General features: G+C 38.3%; 1 protein-coding gene across 1 annotated transcript in view; it reads left to right on the plus strand.

The window, feature by feature from the left end:
- LRRC27 (leucine rich repeat containing 27) overlaps positions 1–23205 on the plus strand; it is a 61295-nt gene that overhangs the window by 32943 nt on the left and 5147 nt on the right. Inside the window, exons 5-8 of the mRNA XM_026650870.1 lie at positions 3142–3394; positions 6923–7063; positions 10201–10297; positions 22903–23054. Coding sequence (XP_026506655.1) covers positions 3142–3394; positions 6923–7063; positions 10201–10297; positions 22903–23054 — 643 coding nt within the window. The remainder of the gene's footprint in view (positions 1–3141; positions 3395–6922; positions 7064–10200; positions 10298–22902; positions 23055–23205) is intronic.

The following is a 23205-nucleotide window of genomic DNA, read 5'->3' on the forward strand; positions in this document are numbered from 1 at the left end:
TAGTTAAAGGAAGATAACTTTTTATGTTTTATAGGAACATACTAACAATTGCATACATTTGTATGCATACATTGCGGTGTCCACAGAACGTGTAATCTCAAAATGTATTATTGTATCTTGCTATTAAAGTTTAAAAATGTAGCATATCAAATAATTTCATATTTAAATTTCTGAAATCAAACTGAAAAAAATAGTTTGTATAGATTACATTTGAGCTTAATATACCTGAGACCTATGGCTATCTTTTAGATGGGTGTGTACTTAGCATTTCCATCAACAGCGTGATCCTTTGTAGAGCTGAAATGGGGGAAGGAAGTTTGGGTGCAGGAAAGAAAAACCAAATACTTACCCTTAATTTTGAACCAGAATTTATGTCCCATGTAAGATATTCAAAATGATGCCTGTTATAGATTTTGGAAGTAATTGGGTAATAAGGCCTTTCCATTTCTGAAATATATTAGAAAGCCTTTGTTTAAATGGAATTGGGCTTTTTACAGTTTTCAGCTGACCTTATAATATGAAATAAATAAATTTGAACATGAAAAATAGAAGCAAAACAATCTTTGTTCAAGAGGATAGAACAGTTTTTTCTAATAATGAACTCTTATTATTTATTCTGAAAAGTACATTTGCCTTTGAGAATTATTTGCATTATCTTGAATAAGAAGTCTAAAATAGCCATGGAATCATCTTTTCTGTTAAGTAGAAGGAATAAAACTCCTAAATCCTTGATAATATATCCCTTAGAGAAAACTATTTGGTTAATCTTGTTCAGTATCTGTTAAAATTCAATTTTTGATATCACTATTAAGAATTAAATAAAGGACTGATCTTTTGTTTGTAAAATGTGCATAGACTGTAGATAGAGAGAGAATCCTTGGCTTTACTCTATACAGAAGAACCTGTAATGTTTCTGATGATCACTTTTGCATAATCAGCTATAACAAATAGAATAAAATCAATGAATTATATCAGATTTTATCTAAATTCACTCCATGAGGTAATTTTGATATATATCTAGTAACATGTAAGTAAATGTTTGGTTTAGAAATTATCACAATTATTTCCCACAATCATTTATTATTGTGTTTTGTTTCTGTTGCATTATGGACTAGAATGCCTATTTTTTCCTGAGATCCCTGTAAATATTTGTTATACATTAAAATGTAAGCCAAATAAATTATATTTTTAAAACACTACAGTGTTTTTCTTTTCTTGTCTAATTTCTTTCTTTGGTACATACATGATTTTGAAAATCTTATGGATTTTGTTTCTTTCTCCCACTATATAACTATATAAAAAGGTAGCCTTGCATGCTATTTATTTTCTATTTCATTCAAAGACAGCATATTTTAACTACGAAATAATTATAAAATGTATATTGGAACAGGTTCATAACTCATGCTACTGCAATATCATACTATTCTACTTTAGTTTAGATACTGTTATAATTAAGGAAAAATACTCCCCATAGACTTTGATTTTCAGAATTTGTGGACATGCCACATTTGGGAACCTTCTGTAATATTCAAGAGTTTTCTGCGCCCTCCCACATGGCCCATCTGTTCATGCTGGATGAGCAGTATGTAAGAGGTGGTATATACACACTTCATGCAGCGAATATAACAGAATGTGCTATGGGAGAATGCATTTCCTCTAAAACTTGAGGAAAAGAGAGAGATGAAATATAGCTGTTTACTTCTCTGGGATTTGGGGAACCTCCAACTCTGCAGCTTCTGCCGAACCAAACCTTAATGCATCTTAGTCCTGACATGCAAATATAAAAAATATTCAAGTTGTGTATGTATAGACAAATGCACATAATAGAATAATTTAAGACAGTTTTTTTTTACTGGGATACCAAATAGATTTGAAACCCAGGTCTTCAGAGATAAGACTTCATGCATAACTTGTTTTTTTTTTTCTTGATGTTGTATTTCATAAAGATTTCAAGTTCATGTTGGCTATGTTAAAAGGTTTTTCCCAATTGGACTAACAGATCTGCACCTAGGCATTTATTCCATGCTATGGTATCTTAGTGCTTAGCATTTTTACTTTCTTCTGATATTTATTTCTCTGGTACAAATATCTTACTTGCTGGTCATCATGCATAGCGTCTTCACGCATTCATTTACTCATTATTCATACATAGTTTATGTAGTATATATTTACACTAGCCAAAAAGCTACATTAAGAAAATATAAATATTGCATGGTTAACCACTAAAAACTAAGTAAATGACAAATGTATTGCTTAAGTTAAGTGAGATGGGCCCACCACTGCACCCTAATGGCCAGAAGACTTTGGCACCGGTTCCAGTCAGCTCCAGGGACAAATTTCAGAATCCTGTGGCATAGTCTGAGAACATCCATTCACCAACCTCATGGTTATTAGCTCAGATGTCCCAACTGGTCTCAACTATAGCAAACTATGAGGAAAGAGGTGTCTTAGGCTCTGATTAAGGAGAGCACTTGTGCATATGTTTAAATTCCATTGCCTTCAATGGGATTTAAACGTGCTTAAAGTTAACCATGCACTTAAATGCTTTGCTGACTAGGGTGAAGTCACTCACATTGAAGTTAAACACATGTTTCCGTGCCTGGTTCATTGGGCCTTAGACAGCAAGTCAGATACAGCTTTATAGGCCAAAATTAACTTTTGAATTGTACCCAGAAGTGAATTGGAAGTCAGTGCTGCTGTTGATAAACATGTTCCTGTAGGTTGACTTCACCTAGCAGTTGAGCAGCTACATATACTACATACACAGTACAGAGAATGCACCATGGTGAAAAGTTTAGATTTTTTATTATTTTAGGGTAAGTATATAACTCTTTAGTGGTAGAGTGAAGAGACAATCTCAAAATAACATAGACCTCACATTTCTTTTTGTCATGCTGTGTTAACTTTACCATTATAGAAAATGTTTCCATTCATTTTAATGCATTGTCTACTGCTCCTTGTTCAAATGATGGTTGTAGTTTACTAATGAAGGGGAAAAGTCAGAGTATGTGAATAACAAACTAGTCTTTCACATGTATAGTCACATTCCTGAGGAAAAAAATAGAAATTTGCCAAACAAAATCTAGTAACTTCATTGGTCTGATAGATGAGTATTGAGTAATCTCCTTTTTACTCCAATAGAAATGCCACCTGTTGAAAAGTTAAATTTAACTGAGTTGATGAAATCCAGTTTGGATTTGTCAGATGAGTGGCCTAATGAAGAAGAAATGCTACGATTTCAGAAGCTGAGGGAGGAAATGGTAAAAGGTGAAAAGGAAGAATTTCTTGCTAACCAGGATTTAAATCCTAAAGCCACAATGCAGGAGTTTGCTGAGTTCAGAAAAAACGGCAGAAAGAAAGAGAGGCTCTACCACAAATCAGCGACTCTTTCCAGGTGAAAGAAAGTATTATATGTATTTTAATTTCATATCATGAGGTACAGTATGGAAGACTATGTGTGTTGGGCAGGTGATGAATAACCAAACTTCTAAGTGAAAAGATTTAAAAGCATTTTAACATACAGCATGATTAAAAACACTCCATCTGTGCCCAGATGATGCATTAGTGATGCTTAGAACAAATAAATAATAAAGAAAACAAAAAGGCCCTAAACAAATAAATAACTCTAAATTTTCTCTAAAACTAGGAAACTACAAGCACTATCAACTTTGTAAACATGAGAAAGGAAAGACGACTGGTTGAAACTGCCATCCCCATGCAGATATAAAACTTTATCAATTCATATTTTAATAATTACACTTTTGGAAATACTTTTGGAACATGCTTGACTGAAAGAAGTAAAATCTGTTAATGCATACTAGTGACTAGAAGACCCATTTCAGATTACTTAATTTTGCACTTTTAGCAAATAAGGCTATTGCATGATACAATGTAATTAGTTCATGTATTTTGCTAACTGATGTTTATGAAACTACATAGTATGCTAATGAATGTAAAATATGGTGGGATTTTTGTAAAAGTAATGAAGTTTAGGTAATAAACCCTCACTAGAGGACCTGCTATTGATTCTATGCTGAAAAGGGGAAATATATTTTATGTTCACATTATTAAGTGTATGAATTAGCAAATTTCTCCAATATATATTTTCTCTTGAGTCACTGTAGTGTTTTGTCAATGTACAGTGTTATGGAACCGCTAATATACATTCAAGTCTAAGAATTAGGAATAGTGAACATTTTTTGAATTTCAAAGTTTTGTTGAAATTTTGAAATTAAAAATAAAATCAGGAACATTTTTGACTAAAGTTTTACATTTATTCCCCACCATCTGTTTTTGAGCAAACATAGAACTAGGTTATTTTTAATTTAGTCTTTGAATGAAATTTCACATTTTAAAGAAAAATGGAGAGAAATTTTCACAGCATTTTTTTGTGAAAGTTTTCCCTATTTTCCCCACCAGGGGAAACAAACTATTGCCCCCTATAGGATGTGAAGATGCAATGTATACACTCTGCCTAATTTAAAAAATATTATATAGTGGGTCAACATTCATCAAATTATACTTTTTCTTTTTTACTGTTGTTTGCTATAAATTACTTGATTGACTGAACATTCCTATAACTCTGTTGGTTAAGAAACATAATCTCATGTATAAGAGCATCCAAGGGACTGCTCCGTTGCACTATTGGGTATGAGGTTGGAGAGGGAAACAGTAGGAATCATTCATGAAAAAGTAAAAAATATACAGGAGTTTCTGTAATTCGGAGCTAATGAAAACCTATTCCAACAAAAAGTGCACTTAACTTGGATGGGAAGAACAAAGGAAAGTTCCAGTACTCAGAGAATCACCTACTACTTTATGTAGGTAGTTCACTAGACTTCCTGTACAGTGTGCTTACAGTTTTTCATTTTATGAAAAGAACCTGAAGGTGGCACTCTGTAATCATTTTCTCTTAAAATGAATATACTTTAAGTTTATAAACTGCTTTTACTCTGAAATCTTTTACTTGCACAGTTTCTTCTCATCACATTCTGCATCATATTTATCATCTTCATTATATATATTCTTATATTCCAGGTTCTGCTCTACAAATCCCTCCTCCACTGAAAGCAAAGGGAGGGCTTGCCGATTCAGGCTGTTTCTGTTCTTTTTCCCATAATATGATCCCATGTAACTGTATTTTTGATTACGGGTATGTCTACATAGCAACTAGACATCTGCGGCTGGCCCATGCCAGCTGACTCAGCAGTTGGGGCTGTTTCATTGTTGTGTACACTTCCAGGCTTGGGCTGGAGTCCGGGCTTTGGGACCGTCCCACCTTGCAGGGTCCTAGAGTCCAGGCTCCAGCCTGAGCCTGGAAGTCTACACAGCAATGAAACAGCTTCACAGCCCGAGCCCCGCAAGCCCGAGTCGCCTGGCATGGGCCAGCCACGGGTGTCTAGTTGCTGGGTAGACATACCCTAAATCAGTGGTTTTCAACCAGGGGTACACATACCTCTGGGGGTACACAGAAGTCTTCCAGAGGGTACATCAACTCATTTAGATATTTGACTAGTTTTACAACAGGCTACATAAAAAGCACTAGTGAAGTCAGTACAAACTAAAATTTCATATGACAGTGACTTATACTGCTCTATATACTACACACTGAAATGTAAGTACAGTATTTATATTCCAATTGATTTATAATTATATGGTAAAAATAAGAAAGTAAGCAATTTTTCAGTAATAATGTGCTATAACACTTTTGTATTTTTATGTCTGATTTTGTAAGCAAGTAGTTTTTAAGTGAGGTGAAAGTTGGGGGTACTCAAGACAAATCAGATTCCTGAAAGAGGTACAGTAGTCTGGAAAGGTTGAGAGCCACTGCCTTAAATCCCTGATTTAGCAAGCTATTGAAACCAGTTGGACTACTTATATGCTTAGTTAGACACTTTACTGAATCAGGGCCTAAATATAGTTGGAATGTCAATGATCTATTGTGCCTATAAAAAAAGCTTAGAAGGAAGAAAGCCAAATTGGTTTGATTTCTGTGTTTTCGTATTCTCTGTTTGGCCAAGGATCAAACCCACACACAGGGCCGGCTCCAGGGTTTTGGCCGCCCCAAGCAGCCAAAAAAAAAAAAGTCGCAATCGCAATCTGGGGCGGCAATTCGGCGGGAGGTCCTTTGCTCCTAGGTGGAGTGAGGGACCGTCCACCGAATTGCCGCCGAATACCTGGACGTGCCGCCCCTCTCCGGAGCGGCCACCCCAAGCACCTGCTTGACAAGCTGGTGCCTGGAGCTGGCCCTGCCCACACATAAATCTGCTTTGTGAATTTAGTTATCCCTAAGGGCCGGCCTTAGAAGCGTGTGACATGGGTGACCACCCAGGACGCCGTGGTTAGTGGGGTGCTATGGTCAGTAGGGGTGAGTGCTGGCAAGCCTGGCGAGCCAGCCTGGCAGGGAGGCACAGGCATCAGTGTTCGCCTCTGCAGAGCCAGCGGGCCAGACCCGAGTCCCCCTTTTCCATGGGCCCAATGGTCATGGGGTGTATTGCTGGACCAGCAGCCGCCACTCTCCAGCCACCCAGGTCTGAAGTCAGTGCTGCTGCCAGCAGTAGCACAGACATAAGGGTGGCAATACACCATACCACCCTTACTTTTGCACTGTTGCTGGTCACAGTGCTGCCTTCAGAGCTGGGTGCCCGGCCAGCAGCCACCACTGTCTGGCTGTCCAGCCGTCACTTAATTTGTGCCAGTGCCTCCTGGTGCTGAGCCCTGGCATCTCTTTCATTACAAATTAAGCACACGGAGGAGCCCACAGGTGCTGGGGGCAATGAGCGTGTCTGCCTGGGGCCAAAATACAAGTTTGCCCAGGGTGCCATTTTCCCTAAGGCCAGCCCTCACTATCATTAATTTTTTTCACCTGCTTGCCCTTTAATGCAATATTGAATCAACTGTATCAAACTGCCTATTTTAAAAGGAAGAAGTTCTCACAGAAGAATACATTTTCTGAGTTTCAATCATATGATAAGATGATTCAAGCAAAGCGAGCTGAAGAGTTCAGACTGGCTGTGCAAAAGGAACTAAAAGAGACCCAGGCTTTAATTGAACAGCACAGAAAGTAAGTTTTATGGTTATGTTGCTTAATGACAATGCTGTATTTTTAAGTTGTTGTTCAGCTGTTCTTAACACATTGTAATTTTTTTCCCTTCACAAATCACCCATTTTACCATTTGTAAGGAAAGAAAATCATTACAAATGATCTGGATTATGAATAGAAATGTAAGGGGTACTTTCCTTCACAAAGCACGGTGCTCCTAGGGGACAGGAGTGTGAACTATTGAATTTCTCATTGACTTCACTGGGGAAACATGAGTTCCTGTTCCCATCTAGTGGGGAAAATGTTCCCTTTCACTATTCCTTACTTCATACAATATATTATAGAGTATTTAAATAACATTTTTTAATCTTTACTAACGGCAATGTATTCAGATGCGGATTAGGGGTTTGTGGTAGCCCCTTGCCACCCCTTCTGGCTGCAGTCCCTCACCCCTTGTCATTCCCCCCCATGCTCCTGCCAGGGAAATGGGGTCGGGGTGCGGAGGCTTGCCCCCCCCGCCTCCCCTGCCCTGCTTCTGCTGGAGAGCTAGGTCAGGGTGCGGGCTTTGTAGCCTATAGGGCTAGCCTGCTTGCTTGCCTGTTTTATTATAATAGGTTATAATAGGATTATAGGTTTATAATAGACTATATGTTGGCTGTAATGCAAGGGACCTACAGGCCACATCCTGTATGTTGAGCTTAGCTAAGGCAAAGTTAGCACATATATGTTTGGGACTTTTCACCCAGACAGCAAAGTTAACATACATATGTCTGGGACCTTTCACCTTATTATCTTCTGATCAGAATAATTGGCAAGCCTATAACCCATACTATCCAAATTAATAATATTAACCTCCTAAAATCAGACAACAGCTTCCCCTGCTCGCCTGGTGCTCCTGCCGGGGGCCCCATTGGTCCAGTGGCTAATCCGCCACTGAATCTGCTAGAGGCAATATTTTGTGTCATAAAACATGTTGACATTTTTTCAATATAAAGAATATGTATATTTAACTAATTTTGTTCTAAGAATTGTAAATTGTTTAAAATTCTGCCTTTTGTCCTACCAGGTGCATGCATTTTGAATCATATTCAGAAGCCAACACACTAGCCATGGAACTTATCCAAAAAAAAGCATATAGATTGTTAGGTCTACTTTATAACATTGCCTTAAATTTTCCAACATATGTCTGAAATGCAGTTCATGCTTTTGCATAGTGGGACAAATGCAATCCTCTCTCTGCAGAGGTATGCCTGGCAGCACAAGATCTTGCACATCTTGCAGTTAGCAGGATTTGGAGGAGTGCGCAGAAGGTATACTTCCATATGTTGCAGAGCCCAGCTTCTTTGGGGTTGCCTTCACATCAGTACACAGAGGGGGACTGGGTAGAGTAAGGATGGGAGCAGAGGTTCTGCCACTGTGTGGATCCTCTTGTTGCTACCTTTCCTTCCTGCCTGTATAGGGATGTTGAGGTTGTGGAGGGCTACTGCAATCATTGTGCACCCTTCCCTTCCTGAGGGACCTAGCCTAGATACTGATTTGGGCCAATGTTAGTAAAATAAGCTCTTCAGTTCGTTTAATAATTAATTAACCTTAATTCTTGTTTTGCCCTTTGTAGATATTAATCCCCTAGTTCTTGTTTCTCCCTTAATTAACTTACCTCCATGGCGGACCAGGGGCTTATCTATACTGGGTTTTTTGCAGTGGTCTAACAACAATGATGGAGATGCACCAGTGCATACCACTAGCATAGCATTGGTGTGCACTGGTGTAAAAAATGACTTGCTGTGTGACGATGTTATTCATGTATATGTACATGAATCTTATGTAAAACTAGGGAGTTACTACAGTCGTCATCCTTGAAGCCCATAAATTCCTCCCACAGTGAAGCATTAACAAATTAAGTACCTGAAAGGATGATAATTTAAAAAAAAATCCAAACAAAAATTGTGGAACTAATATAACACCTGCTAAACTTCTCCACTAATTTACACAGCTTTTCATTATAGTTCTTCTCTCTTTGGTCACTTTTGAGCTTTTCAGGTCAAAAACTTTGGTTCAGATTCCAAGAAACCCAGTTCAGACTGATGTGGCTGGTGTGCATTATGCCACCAGCACAAGCATAAAACCGGCACATCTAATCCTAGGAAGATCAACTCAGTGCAAGGGGGATTCTCTGTTTGAATTGTCAAGGTAGCTCTTACACGACTCTACATCCTGGCATTTGGTGTAGCAAGGAAAAGACTAGAGGAAATATGCCTGGCTAGGACACCTCAACACTATGATAATCTCCAGCTGCAATTTCAGCCTCTTGGAGCATTAGCAACCAATGTAGATCAGAATAATCCTTAGGCTGCTCTATCTGTGCACAGGATTTAGAAGAAATTAGGAGAAGAGACAAGGGGAACTATGTTTATATAGTTTTTAAAAGAATACACTCAGCAGACTTTATCACAGTTGATAAATACCTTCAAGGAGATAGTGTAAATGAAGGAAGAGGATTATTGTATTTATAATATCAGGCAATGGTAGGACAAGGAGATATAACCTGTAACTAGGCTAGGAAGGAAAAGCTTAGGTTAGATACTAGGGAAAAGTTCTTAACAGAGCAGTTGGGCAGTTGAATGGATTAGCAACACAGGCAACTGAAATACCATCTCTGCAGATAGTCAAGATCAAATAAAATAAAATATATTAGGGAGAATTATTTAGTGAGCATCCCTACAAAATATTGGAAGGAGAAAGGTCAGATTAAATGACCTAAGTGATCTTTTTCTGGTCCAACTGTCTACTTCTGCATACACAGGCACCTCCATCCCTACTCAAGTACTCTGACCTAGCCAGATTAGCCATGTAGAGATGAAAGCTCTGTAGCCTAACAAACCTTTGAGTAATCAGTCCTGTAACCATTTCAATTTTTGTGTGAATTCTTTTGCTGCTATATTTTTTCTCTCTGCATTTTAATGCAGTGGTGTTCCTTGAAGTGCTGATCTTCCATTTGAATGTTAGTGCTTCACAAAGATGTCCATAGTACATGCATTTTTTGCCACATATCTGGCACGTTATTCCACTGTAAAATGGTTGACTGGGTAAAAAGAAGTAATAACATTCACTTTTTAAAATGTGGTTTTAAAAGTTAAATATAAATTAATTTTTTTCAGAGATAAAGAAGTGCTTCGGGAATGGAGACAACGTGCCAAGATGATGAAGGAGAAGAAAGAAGTATTGTTCAGGTATTCACCTACAAGAGCAGACATGGTATGTAATAGAGAATAGCAAGGCAGTATTGGATCAGGTAAATAATCCATTAACAAGACGCTTTGACCCTTTTTCTCTGTGAACTGTATATTTAGGTTAGACTTCTAATGATGATAATACAGTTACATAGAAAAATGAATACTTAAAATACTGTCACTTTGAGAAGCTATGTGGACCTACAGCCCCCACATGAAATATCTATATTGAACATGGATCCCGTGTGAATTGATGTGGATCAATGTGCAATGTAGGAGTTGCGAGACCCTGCAAACAGTTATTCACTATCTGTAGTAGTTCCAATATCAGGCTATTGGAGATATTAAAACAGAAGTACTTATATTTAAATATGTTTTTTTAAAATTATTGAACGCCTCCAATTTGTGATATTGCCTCTGCCAAACTGAAATTGATGTGGGCTGGATCTTATGGTTGCTACAGGAGTCTGTAAACTCTGGCACTCTAAAAGGAGGCACCTTTTTAAAAAAAGACTCAGATGTGTAAGAAAAATTGGGTTTTTGCCTGTATTTGCTTTTTCTGAAGGAGTAAGAAGGCCTGAAAAGTGTTTCCCAATGACACAAATAAAAAAACCAAAATTCTTGTTGTTTCTTTATAATAGAAATTCTGGCCTTGTTTAAGTATGACATTGCAAGGAAGTGGATATTGAAAGCTGAACAATCAGACCTCTCAAATGCTCCAGTGTGGAACTCATTGTGACCATGACACAAAATAAGGGACATAAAAAAAGTATCCATTCAGAAAACTTCAAATGCTGTGGGATTCATTCTATTAGTGTCCATAACTCTTTCTTTTAATCTCCATTTCATGATTCTTTATTTTTGATGTAAAAAAATGGTCAACATCAAAAATCAGGGGACAACAAACGTGTGTGGAACATAGGTAAGCTTTGAATTAAAACAAATGACAACTCTCAAAATGAGGTACAATTAAAAGGGAAGGAATTTAATCTGGTTGTTTAATATGTTTTTGTTTTATTGACACCTGTCTAGCAATGTCTAATAAACATCTGGTAAAAAGGACATCTTCATTAAAGAATAAACACCCTCACTCCTTCCGATAACACATGAGGGCTCACAATACACATCTCTGACATACCCCTGAAAGAGCAGGCTTGGCTTTGCTGATATTTCTAAAATAATGTGAAGGTTTAAAAAAACCGAAACAATATCTATTTAGGCCTTCATTGTAAGTCGTACAGAAGCAAATGAGGGCACAACCTACTTTTAAAAACAGTACTTTGTAAGTCAGTTAGTTACTAAAATGATGGTACCATAGGATGGGAGTCAGGACCCTTGGAGCAAAATCCACTATTTTTCAGTGGTGCTAAGATTTCACGCAAGGGTTCAATTCTTAGTTCTGCCAATAACCTGCTTTGTAATCATGAGCAAGTCACTTCATTTCTCTGTGCCTCTGTTTCACCTTACATCCTTGGTCATGTCTATTTAGATTGTAAGCTCTTGGGGGCAAAGACTGTCCTTTACTATGTGTTTGTACAGTGCTTAACACAATAAGGCCCCAACCTCAAGGCACTAAAATAATAAATAAATAATAAAATAATAACAATTAATAATTGTTAAATTTATAGTGTATATGTTGGGGGTGGTGGTTATTTGAAACATTATCCCCTATTCTGTATGTCTTTAAATTATTCACTTGTGCAAACTGATACTTCTGAAAATAAGCCAAGTTATGAGGCCAAATGTGTCAGTGATACCAGGAATGTCTGCTATCATTAAACTGATAACATAGCGTGATGTTCTTCATCAAATAAAATAATACAAGGACAACATTGGAATTGGGCAATATCCCCTGCCTCTACGCTCTGCTGATTGCAGTTTAACTTGTGAGGAAGAATATTACCATCTCAGAGAGGCTGAACAGATCTCAGACCCTTATTAATAGCTTTTGGTTTCGGAAATGGAAAGTAAAAGTAACACTTGAAATGTATAAAGGAACTTGAAGCAATTTTACAAATAAGTGAAAATTCCTGGCTCTGTGACTGGTTGAAAACAATTATGTGACAAATCTGATACTTGTGAAAGTAGGTAAGGCCAAATTATTTTGCCAATTTAAAAAAACAACAACTCCAGCACCAAAACTGCTCACATTGCAGCAGTAGATTTACACTATGACTCCCATTCCATAGGGGAGGTTGGGAAGCACAGCAAACACAACTGCTTGCCACAGGAGACTTATTTACAGGCGGGATAATCAATACCAAGGATCAAATCCTGGCTCCATTGAAGTCTATGGATAAACTCCCCCTGACTTCAGCAGGGCCAGGATTTCACACCAAGGCTCTAGGGTTTTCAACAGCAAGAGTAATTCCAAAGTGGCAGCATCCGCATGAGAAGAATGAGTCAGAAGTAATTTTTCTTGCTGCTGTGAGTAATAGGGATTCAAATTGTAAAGTGCATACACACCTGTTATTTAGCAATATGTTTTTTCCTATTTAAAAAATGATAAGGAATATCTGGATTTCACCCATGTTGTTTATATTATCCCTCTGAGAGTAGTTGCAGCATGCTTTCTCTGTGTAGGAATGTCTCTGTTTTAGTTAACCTGACTGAGGTATTTTTTAGAATGTGTAGCTTTGGTTAAAATAGTTGAGAATTAGGTGGATCATGTGTGATAGTAGTAAATCTGACAATGTGATAATAGGACAGTATCTTTACTTGCCAAGGAGGGCCCCTGTTTTTCTTGCCCATGTTCCCAAATTTTATGAATACAAAAAAGAGAATGTGTTCAGTCTGAGAGCACAGTTCTTGAATTCCACATTTTTCTATGTCATTTGTAAGTAAATACTGTATTTAATACTGTATATTTTAAATCCTCTGTTTAGGCATTGTTGAATGTATATATGAAGCACAAGAGGGCACTGTAGTACCATATATGTATTCCATAGTAGTGAGGTTGCTAAACTCCCTTGTTACTGAGTGACAGAGTAAATAGATTATATTAGCAATATCTAGCAAAATTCAAAGCACATAAAAGGTTGGGTGGAGAACCCTTTCATACTCATTTTTAGACTGTTTGTCTTTTACTTCGTCACATATGAACTGTATGTCCTTATTCTATCCTATCCTGGTTTTGCAGGTAGGGTGGAAAGAGGTTTCACATTTCTTGCATATTGCAGAGATTATTGCTTGCTAAGTAATGAACAAATAAAGGTTTAATAATTGCGGTCTGCCCAAATTAAAGTGAAGTCCTCAAATAACCACATAGTCATTTCTTGCTATGTTGACCAGTTTTTAAGATTGTTTCATGTGTTTATTTATCAGCCTGTGCATGTACATATTTGTTTGTGGAAGTCTGTGAAATACGTTTCCATTATACCTTAATGATCTGTTCAACAGAAAGCTGGCCATTGTGTAGAAACTGATTTTTACCAAACATACTAAGGCCTTTTGGGGAGAACCATAAGAGAGTGTAGACTCTCTAATGAAACTTTTTCTCTCCCCTAATGAACCAGTGAATGCTGTTATACATGGCATGAGGACCAATTTAAGTGACCATGGGAATTTATTTACTTTCAAATTATTCTAGCTAAAGACTGATTTAGTTGATGGTTCATCCCTTTTCCCATAAGAAAACACTTGGATTAACCAAAAAATGAAGACTTTGTAAAATTTAACAATAAGAAAAAGCATACAATGTTGTTAATGTAAAGTATTTGCTCTACATCCTAAATATATAACTTAAGTGATGTTTGCTTGCTAAGGAAGTTTACAGGATCCGTAAGTATGAGCTTTTGCAAGGACCACAGGCCAAGTCTTGTAAGAATCGTAAGGGGGTCAGTCATGAATAGCAAAAAACTGACAAATTGTCAGATGATTAGTAAATGCATAATAATCTAACAGACAATTGATGAACAGAAAGTAAGCCAAAATCACCAAATAAACTGATCAGAACAAATAACTTGACCATCTCTAGTTCTCAACATGTGAAATATGTTTATGGGTTTTTTTAAAATCTGAGCTTTGCTGGAAAGTCATAAGCTTCATGAGCATAATGCCAGCAAAGCATGGAAGTATGGCTGGCTGGAAAACAAATTTCATTTCACAAAAGATTTAAGATTTCAAAATTTATTGTAATTGTGTTGTGGAATGAAAACGGGATTTTAAATTTTTTTCCAGAGAGAGAGAGACAGATACCAATCCCTACTCTTTATGATTTGGAGCAGGGATGTGAACCTGGGCCTTTCACATCCCAATTGAGTGCCATGACTGCCAAGCTATTGACTATCCTGGGGTGGGTCAGGGCTCTAGGTATATGTGTGTGTCTCACCCTTATCAGACATTCCATCCTGGAACTGAGAAATCTTCTTAAAAACTGATACATTTCCACAAATCATTTTCATTTTGATGAAATGTCATTTGTCAATTAAACTTTTTTCAATGAAAAATGACAACTTTTTGACCAGCTCTACTTGTAATTTCCATGAGTCCCCTGGATTGGGTTTATGCAGCTTTTAACTTTTAGTGAATCTGAAAATGGGACTGTGGCAATTACAAGCTCTACTGGTTATGCTGGTGAAATTTATAACTTCTTTGAGGTCTCAGGTACAATTCTGCTGCCGAGAACTAAGGGCATGGCTACGCTAAAGAGTTTGCAGCAGTGCAACTGCATCAGTGCAGCTGTAAACTCTTTAATGTAGCTGCTCTAAACTGGTGGGAGAAAGCTTATGTCCCTGGGGGTGGGAGAAGTTAATTCCCACCACTGAGTGACATAAATTATGCCAACATAAGCTGTAGTGTAGACATAGCCTACATTTTTGCAGCTTTCTGATAGTTGTAAATTCTACTAGTACAGTCAGAGGTGCTTGTAACTCTTATGAACTCTCTCTCTCTCGAATGCACGTATGGCATTCTTATGAGCACCACTAACTAAATACAAGTTGTACTGAAGTTACAAGCAAAAATTTATTTCACTCTTCTTGACTAATATGAGTGTAAGCAAATACTTTTTCAACTTTAATAAAAATTAAAAGAATACTCAAATAGAAAACTTGAAGCTAGCGTTTAAGTTGAAAATATACAAAATATTCAACCCTTTAAAATAATATTAATGAAATGTAATAGATTTTTAAAACATCAATAACAAATACTAAAAACTTAGGAACTATACACCATACTCTAGGCATTCTGAACTGTTTTTTACTAAGCTGGTTTCTAAACGTGCTGGACTGTACTATGGCTCTAAGTGATTTTAATTATGGTTAGAATGTTTTAAGAAATTTTCCCATAATAAAACAGTCCATATAGTCCAGAATTGCATCACCCATACCACTACGGGCTAGGAAGTCCAAAAAAATTCATTTCAATATATTGCAAATTCACTACTTATGTGATTCACAGTCTTTCCAAGAGTTTAAAAAATCCAAACCACCTAATGCATTCTAAAAAATCCACCTTTAGTCTGTCTGCTCTAGAGCTCAGCGAAATTTTTGAGTCTGAATCTTTTTCAGCAAAAAATGCAAATTCAGCAACATTTCCCCAATTCAAGTTGGTTTCACCAAATTGTTTCAGTCAGGGGGAAAAAAACAAAACGGAAAAAATCAAAACATTTTGATAAATTTGAAATGAACTATGTTGATTTTTCATTTTTAAGTGACTTGGTTTTGAAATTTCCTATAATTTTACCTAAAAGACCCGAAGTTTAGAAGTGGTCAAATTCAAATGTTTTGATTTTGTTAAAACATTTTGTTTGATCCAAACCAAAAACAAATTTGAATTTTTGATTTGCTGAAAATTTTGAAAAATGTTGGTTGCAACTTTTTTTTCAGAATTGCCAGCAAACCAAGAAATTGGTTATTCACACAGCTTTAGTCCACTGTACATCTAATGACTGGAATACTAATATATATATGTAGGTTTACTTCTACCTTGGAAAGGGGAGGGGAGCAGGAGTCAGTAAGCACAGAGACCTTGCTTGGCAGCATCTTTGCACCACTAGCAATGCAACCACCAGATTCCTTCTGCCTCTCTCATCCTTCAGGTCAGTTACCATTTCATGTGAAAAAAACGTAAGACGGTTGAGATGCATCACATGCACCTCCTGCTCATCTGCATAGTTGGGCTGGGTTCTGTATCTTGCCTTAGCAGCAGGTATTTGGCCATCAGCAATCAACTGTTTACTGTTTCCTCACAGATTTGGGTGCTCTCTTCATTACAAGGGTTGATTCACAGGGACATACCAGATATATAGCAGAGACTGTCCTTTCATCAATATAGACTGAAAGAGTGTGGGGTGGCGTGGGGGGGGGAGGGAGGAATGAGCTATCTCATCAGACAGTAGGTAGCCTACTGTTGGACAGACTTAACTTTCCTCTGCCCATTAGCAAAGGTCTCCTGGCCCAGGTTATAGTGTGGGTGGGGATACAGTGGCAGAGTTAAAGTTGGTACTTCCAGTTTTTAAAGTTTGGACTTTCTAATGGTTTTTATCTGTAAATGCGATGGCTTAACTAAATGCAACAAAAATGTAAAAGAGCAAGATGCAGAACCCAACCCTTAATTTTAGAAAAAGAAAAATCTATGCTTAAGCTATATTAAATTTCAAGTACAGTGCCATGATTTTAGCCACAGTAAGCTTAGCGAAATGGATGAGCAGAGTCATTATGTAGCTGCAGTGAACCTTTTCTGGAAATATAGTATTAAAGGATGGCTTACTAGTTTTCTAAATTTATGTTTGTAATCTAGCCAAGTCAAAACCTACATGTATAATACAAAAACAGATGTGTTTATACTATATGTATAAAATGTTTATCAGCCTTTCAGTTTTACAACAAAAAGATTGTTTAACATTTCCCACTTTATTTTTCTGTTATTAAAGCACTCAGTCCTTGTCAGAATGCCTATTATTAAAATAGAGATACTGCTTTCTTTGGAAAATGCAAAAGAACCTTTTAAAATTGGAGCTATTTTCTATTCCTATGTTGCAATGAGCTCAGACCAAGTTTATTGCACTACACATTTTTATGAAAATAAAGAAACAACCTGGATGATCTGAGAGGCCTTCATCGGCAGATATGTTTGCAATAAATCTGGTTTTATCTCAGTCCTTCACTCTGAATGTCACTGATTTTGTTCTTTAAGGCAATTACTCACAAGCTGATGGAGATTTATTTTATATTATCTGTTTGCTTTATAAGGGGCAAGGACTTTTTTAAAAGTGTAAGCTAATGTCATATTTGAAGGTTATTCTCTAAGTCATTGTGTCATATAGATATTCATAGATATGAGTAAAGGCTCTCTAGCTAGTCCAAAATAGCTTCTAGATGCTGACCCATGAACTTTCTGTGTGCCTCTGAAGCTGTACTCTCTCTAGTGGTTATTTCTCCCTTGGAAGATTTTGTAATGCCAGTTTTTACATTATGCAACCACCCAAACCAGCCCTTTCCTATATGCCAGTCGGGATAATGCAAATAACTTTGGAGGACTCACTGACCATGCTCAGTGCATTCTCTGGTACCCTAATGCAGGGGCAAATTCTTTCCTAGCTCAATGAGTAATACAGTCAGTTGAGGCAGGGAAAGCAGAGGCTGGCGTGCTCCCATAGACATCAGGAAGAAAGTCAATGCTCAGAGGCATATCCAGCTCCAGTGGGAGAGACATCATTTCCCATGCAACTCTCCCGATTTCCATATAACAGTAACCAAGTACTCTCCCTGTCACCTCCCATGTCATGTTTTTACTCCAGTCATTTGGCGGCAGAAGGTCCCACAAGCTGTGTGGCCCCAGCAGACAGAAGGCTGAACCAAAGACAAAGAGCTGCAGTGCAAGGGAGGCTGGAAGCTCATTTATATGAGCTCTGCTCTCTACACCACCTTGGGACAAATTTTTTTTTTCTTACTTTTTTTGAGTAGGCAGAACTTTTGCCTTCTACACTTTCTGTGCAGCCAAAAACACTCTCTTTGGGCAACTTGCATATTCCAGAAGTAGTGTGTATTTTTCTCTGGAGAGGATTTTACATGAGGAACATGTACTAACATTACTACCTATCTGGGATTAAATGTTATAGGAGATGTAAATTCTTAACAGTTTCCCAGCAATCTGGGTCACACTGAAGTCAAGAGGAGTTTGGCCCCATTTAAGTTAATGGCAAAAGTTCCTATTGACTTCAGTGGGACCAGAATTTCACCCTGAACCTCTAAAACAGTGATACTCAGACCTCAGTGGTTCAGGAGTCCAATTAGCAATCAACATTATCCAAAAGAGCCACAGTAGTGTGAATTCATAGTTTTATTTACTATTTTTATATACATCTATCTCTTTATATCTATATATATTATTCTCACAGCAAAATGACTGACCAGGTATTATTATTTTATCAACTACAATTGATTAATAACATAGTAAAAGTATCCTGATTGGTTAATAACTAGTTCACAGTGTTTTAATATCATGTACTGCAAAGAACTGCAGGAGACACATTAAAGAGCCACTTGCAGCTCTTGAGCCTCTGCCTGAGTATCATTTGTCTAAAATAGAGGAGAAGGGGTGCTTCCTTAGTAAAATATGAACACTTCAAATCATGATTTGAGGAATATGACTGTTGTGTGAGACAGCTTGTACTACAACTGCTTGTTTTGTACCTGTTATAAATCCAAAGAGTACATCAGTCTCCTATTCAGGCAAGATACCACCTTCATAAATCTTAAATTCACACACAGTTTTTCAAAAAGAAGCAATATTTGAAAAATGTTTGTATATTGTCAGTGATGTTAAGAGAATAAGGGTTGAAATTCTGGTCTGACTGAAGTCAGTGGGGGTTTTGTCCTTGACTTAAGTGGAGCCAGGATTTCACCATAAAAGTTTGCTTCTCTCTTTATGAACAGATTAAGATTAAAAAAAAAGTTCTGTTCACGATTTGCTTTACGAGATTTATCTATAGCCTGGATTAACTTTAAGTGGAAAATTAATATTTATATTTAATACAGGTCAAATCTAAGGAAGAAATAATCTTACTTTCTCCTTTGAGTAACTGTCCAGATGCACATTTCACTGATGGTGCAGTCACCTTGTGCATTAGTGGTAGGAGTCTTTTTGACCAGCAGTACCCTTAGGCCTGGTCTACACTAACACCCCAATTCGATCTAAGGTACGCAACTTCAGCTACGTGAATAACGTAGCTGAAGTCGACATACCTTAGTTCGAACTTACCGCGGTTCAGACGCGGTCCACATGCGGCAGGCAGGCTCCCCGTCGACTCCGCGGTACTCCTCTCGCCGAGCTGGAGTACCGCAGTCAACGGCGAGCACTTCCGGGATCGATTTATTGCGTCCAGACCAGATGCGATAAATCGAACCCGGAAGTTCGATTTCCAGCCGTCGAACTAACGGGTAAGTATAGACCAGCCCTTAGTGTGTACATGTGCTCTTCAGTTTTCATGCTCCTCTGCAAGGGCATATAAGGACAAGGCATGCCAACTACCATTCAGTTCCTCTTCCTGCCTCATGGGTTAGAGTTGGAGCCTATCCCCTCCTTATAGCTTTAGCTAATAGTTTTACAGTTAGTTTTATAGTATAGTTAGTCTTTTTAGTAGTTTTTAGTAGTTTGGTTGTCTGTTGAAACCTTTAGTTGTGAGAACTTACCCATTCAGTAAAGCATCATCTGGTTTGTCTGGGTTTAAACATTGCTTCTCATGTAAGGGAGCATCCCAGATACAGACAGAAACTCAAAGTGCCTCTGTTGTCTGGGAGAATCGCACATTCCCAGTAAATGTGTGATTTGCAAGTCCTTCAGCTACTGAGCTAGAAAGGACAGAGCGGCCCACCTTCAGGTCTTTCTAATGACGAAGTCAATAAGACCTGCTTCTGAACTGGGCTCACTAGACCCCCATGTACAGGGACCTCTTGAGTCAGAGTGTGGGCTCTTTGCCTTCAAGAGCTCTGACTCAAATTGTGACTACAGTGATGGCATCATCCCCAGATAGAACACAGGGAACTAGAAGTCTGAGGGGCAGGTCACCTACCAAGGTGTCCTCTAATAGGAAAACCTCCCTATAGCACTGAACATTGAGATTTCACTGTTCAGAATGGTTCCCACTGAAGCTCAGCCTTGAGCCTGTTCCAATCATACAGCACCAAAGCATCTGGTACTTGAAAATGGAACCTGGGGAAAAAGAATGGCACTAACCCCAACACAGTCTACCTCAATGGCCCCGCACCAACTCTTCTGGAACCAAGCCAGTCAGGACAGTGCACTGTCACTGTTGCAGAGATTCCTACACCACCTTGACAAAACCTGGTTCTCATGCAGCCATCCACACTGCCATGCTTGGCATCAATGGACCTGCAGATTCACCAAAAATCACAATCTTCCCTGCTGTTGACTTCTGTACTACAGTCAGCCCCGACTCTATCTAGTAGTGTGGCACCATCAGTCCCTAATACTCTGAAGGCCACAGCACCATCATGGATCTGAGCTATGCATTCTCCTCAGATTCATCTTCAGAACTGAGGGATGAGAAATTCCACCCTGGATCTGAGCTATGCATTCTCCTCAGATTCATCTTGAGAACTGGGGGATGAGAAATTCCACCCCACAACATACTTACCCAGACTGTTGCCCTTTGATAGAGGATCCAGACACACCTCACAGGACAGATTTTGGGACCCACAGAATCCAGGCTCATGGTTCCTTATCCCCTCGCCACCAGGGTCTTACTCACCAATGCCCATGTGGCCTTGCTGGGGACCCTGGTCAGCTCAGAGCAACTTCAACCCCAGAGAGCAACCATGCCACCAGAAGGTGGCCACCTCCAGAGCACCGCACATTCAGATACCCCACCACCCTTTTCCAGTATCTGCACAACCACAGGTAGAGGAGGAGGTACTGGCCCCACAAATGAACAACTATAAGGGTTTCCAAGACCCATTAAAAGGCTGGCCAAGATCCTCCAAATCCCTGTTGAGGCAGTGGAAGAACAGACATATAAACTGGTAGACATATTTTAAGGCTCTGCAGTAGGGAAGATGGCCCTCCCAGTTAACGAGGACATTATACATCCAGCCAGAACTTTGTGGCAGACACCTGCTTTGGCACCACCTACCTCCCACAGGCATCCAGACAAGAAATATCAAGTGCCTTCTATGGGTGCAAAATTCTTTTACACGCATCCTATCCCATCCTCCTTTGTAGTCACAGTAGCAAATGAATAGGCAAAACAATTCAGATCCACACCACAGGAAAAAGAGCCAAAGAGACCAGATTTATTTGGCTGGAAAGCCTACTCCTCAGCAAACGTACAATTCTGTGTAGCCAGTTATCAGGCCATATTAGCTGGATTTGACTTTTGTATACATAAAAGGCAGCTTTCCTTTGTCGACAACTTTTCCCACAACAATTATGAGGACTTCATGTCACTTGTTAATTAGGGCCAGCTCATAGCCAGAATGAGCCTCCAAGCAGTACTGGTACAGCAGAAATGGCTGCCAGATCAATGGAAATGGCTGCTATCATGTGTTGGTCATTGTGTTTTTTTCACACCCCTGAGCGACAAAAGTTTTGCCAACATAAGTGCTAGTGTAAATATGGCCTTACTGTGTGCAGTAACTGTAGTTCTTTGAGATATGTTCTCCATATGCACGTTCCGCAACCTGCCCTTCCATCCCCTCTTCCTTGGAGTCCTATTATAAGAGATGCTACAGTGAGAAGAACTGAATGTCCTCATAGAGGATAAAGAGTGTATGCACACCCTATAGGTGCTGCTGGCCAAAATAACTCAGATCACTAGCACATAAGGCACCTGCGCAGTAGCAGTGGAATTTGCATGTGGACAATACATCTCAAAGAACTACAGTTACTGTACATGGTAAGTAACTTTCCTATATTTTTAGAGACTGAAAGAGCTTTCCTTTATGGATATATGTATACTGTATACTCCACGGGTAGAGGAAGATTTTCAGTGCTCACACGGGACTTGGGTAGGCTGACCAAATAGCAAGTGTGAAAAATCGGGATGGGGGTGGGGGGCAATAGGAGCCTAAATAAGAAAAAGCCCCAAATATCAGGACTGTCCCGGTAAAATCGGGACATCTGGTTACCCTAGATTTGGATGTATCATGAAATTGCTTTACAATGGGAGTTGGGTATCTAACTGCCTTTTGTGCCTTTGAAAATCTCCCCTGCAATTATTTAATTTCCTTATCATAGACAAAATAATCCATAAGAGATGTTGTTTAAACCAAACCTTTCTTCTCACAGTCTTGATTCTTGGTGCACTGAACACTGTAGATAATCCTCTTCTTGTAGTAATGGAATAATTTTCATAATAAATTAAAAGAGAAGTGAAAATATGGGAAATGTCTCCTCAATATTAAATCAAACCTAAGAATTTTTATAGAAACCCTTCCTATCAAGCATATTGTTTGTAGGAAAGACTTTGTTGCATTTCTGGTATCTCAAATAATCACCAACCACTCAACAAAAAAAAGTTTACCCATTTTGCAGTGGTGATCATTAGGCATGATTTAAAAAAAAAAAAGCTTTCCACAGACGCTTAATCTCAGTACTGAAATAGTTTTTAATTGATGATGCCGTTCCATGAAATGTGCCAGTCCCATATTATGTTGCACTTTTTTATAGATATCAAAAAGTGCACCATATGCTACTGATAACATCAATTATCACAACACAAGAGAAGGATGTGAAAACCTAAAGAAACGCACTCCTGAAAAAAGTGAACATGTGAGAAGAATGTTGAAAGTAAATTCTATAAGAGATGCTGAAGCTGCAAGGTTAGTAACAAATACCAGAAACTTTAAAATTTGTTCTTAGAAAACACTGTGTGGGGCATCCTTCTGTTTATTACTGTGAAGATATAAATAGATTGCTTTGCTGTTCCACATAACAGAAACATCCCTCATCTCTATAGAACAAAATAAACCC

Source organism: Terrapene carolina, unplaced genomic scaffold (genome assembly GCF_002925995.2).
Source record: "Terrapene carolina triunguis isolate 2854851 unplaced genomic scaffold, T_m_triunguis-2.0 Scaffold95, whole genome shotgun sequence".
NCBI lineage: Eukaryota > Metazoa > Chordata > Testudines > Emydidae > Terrapene > Terrapene triunguis.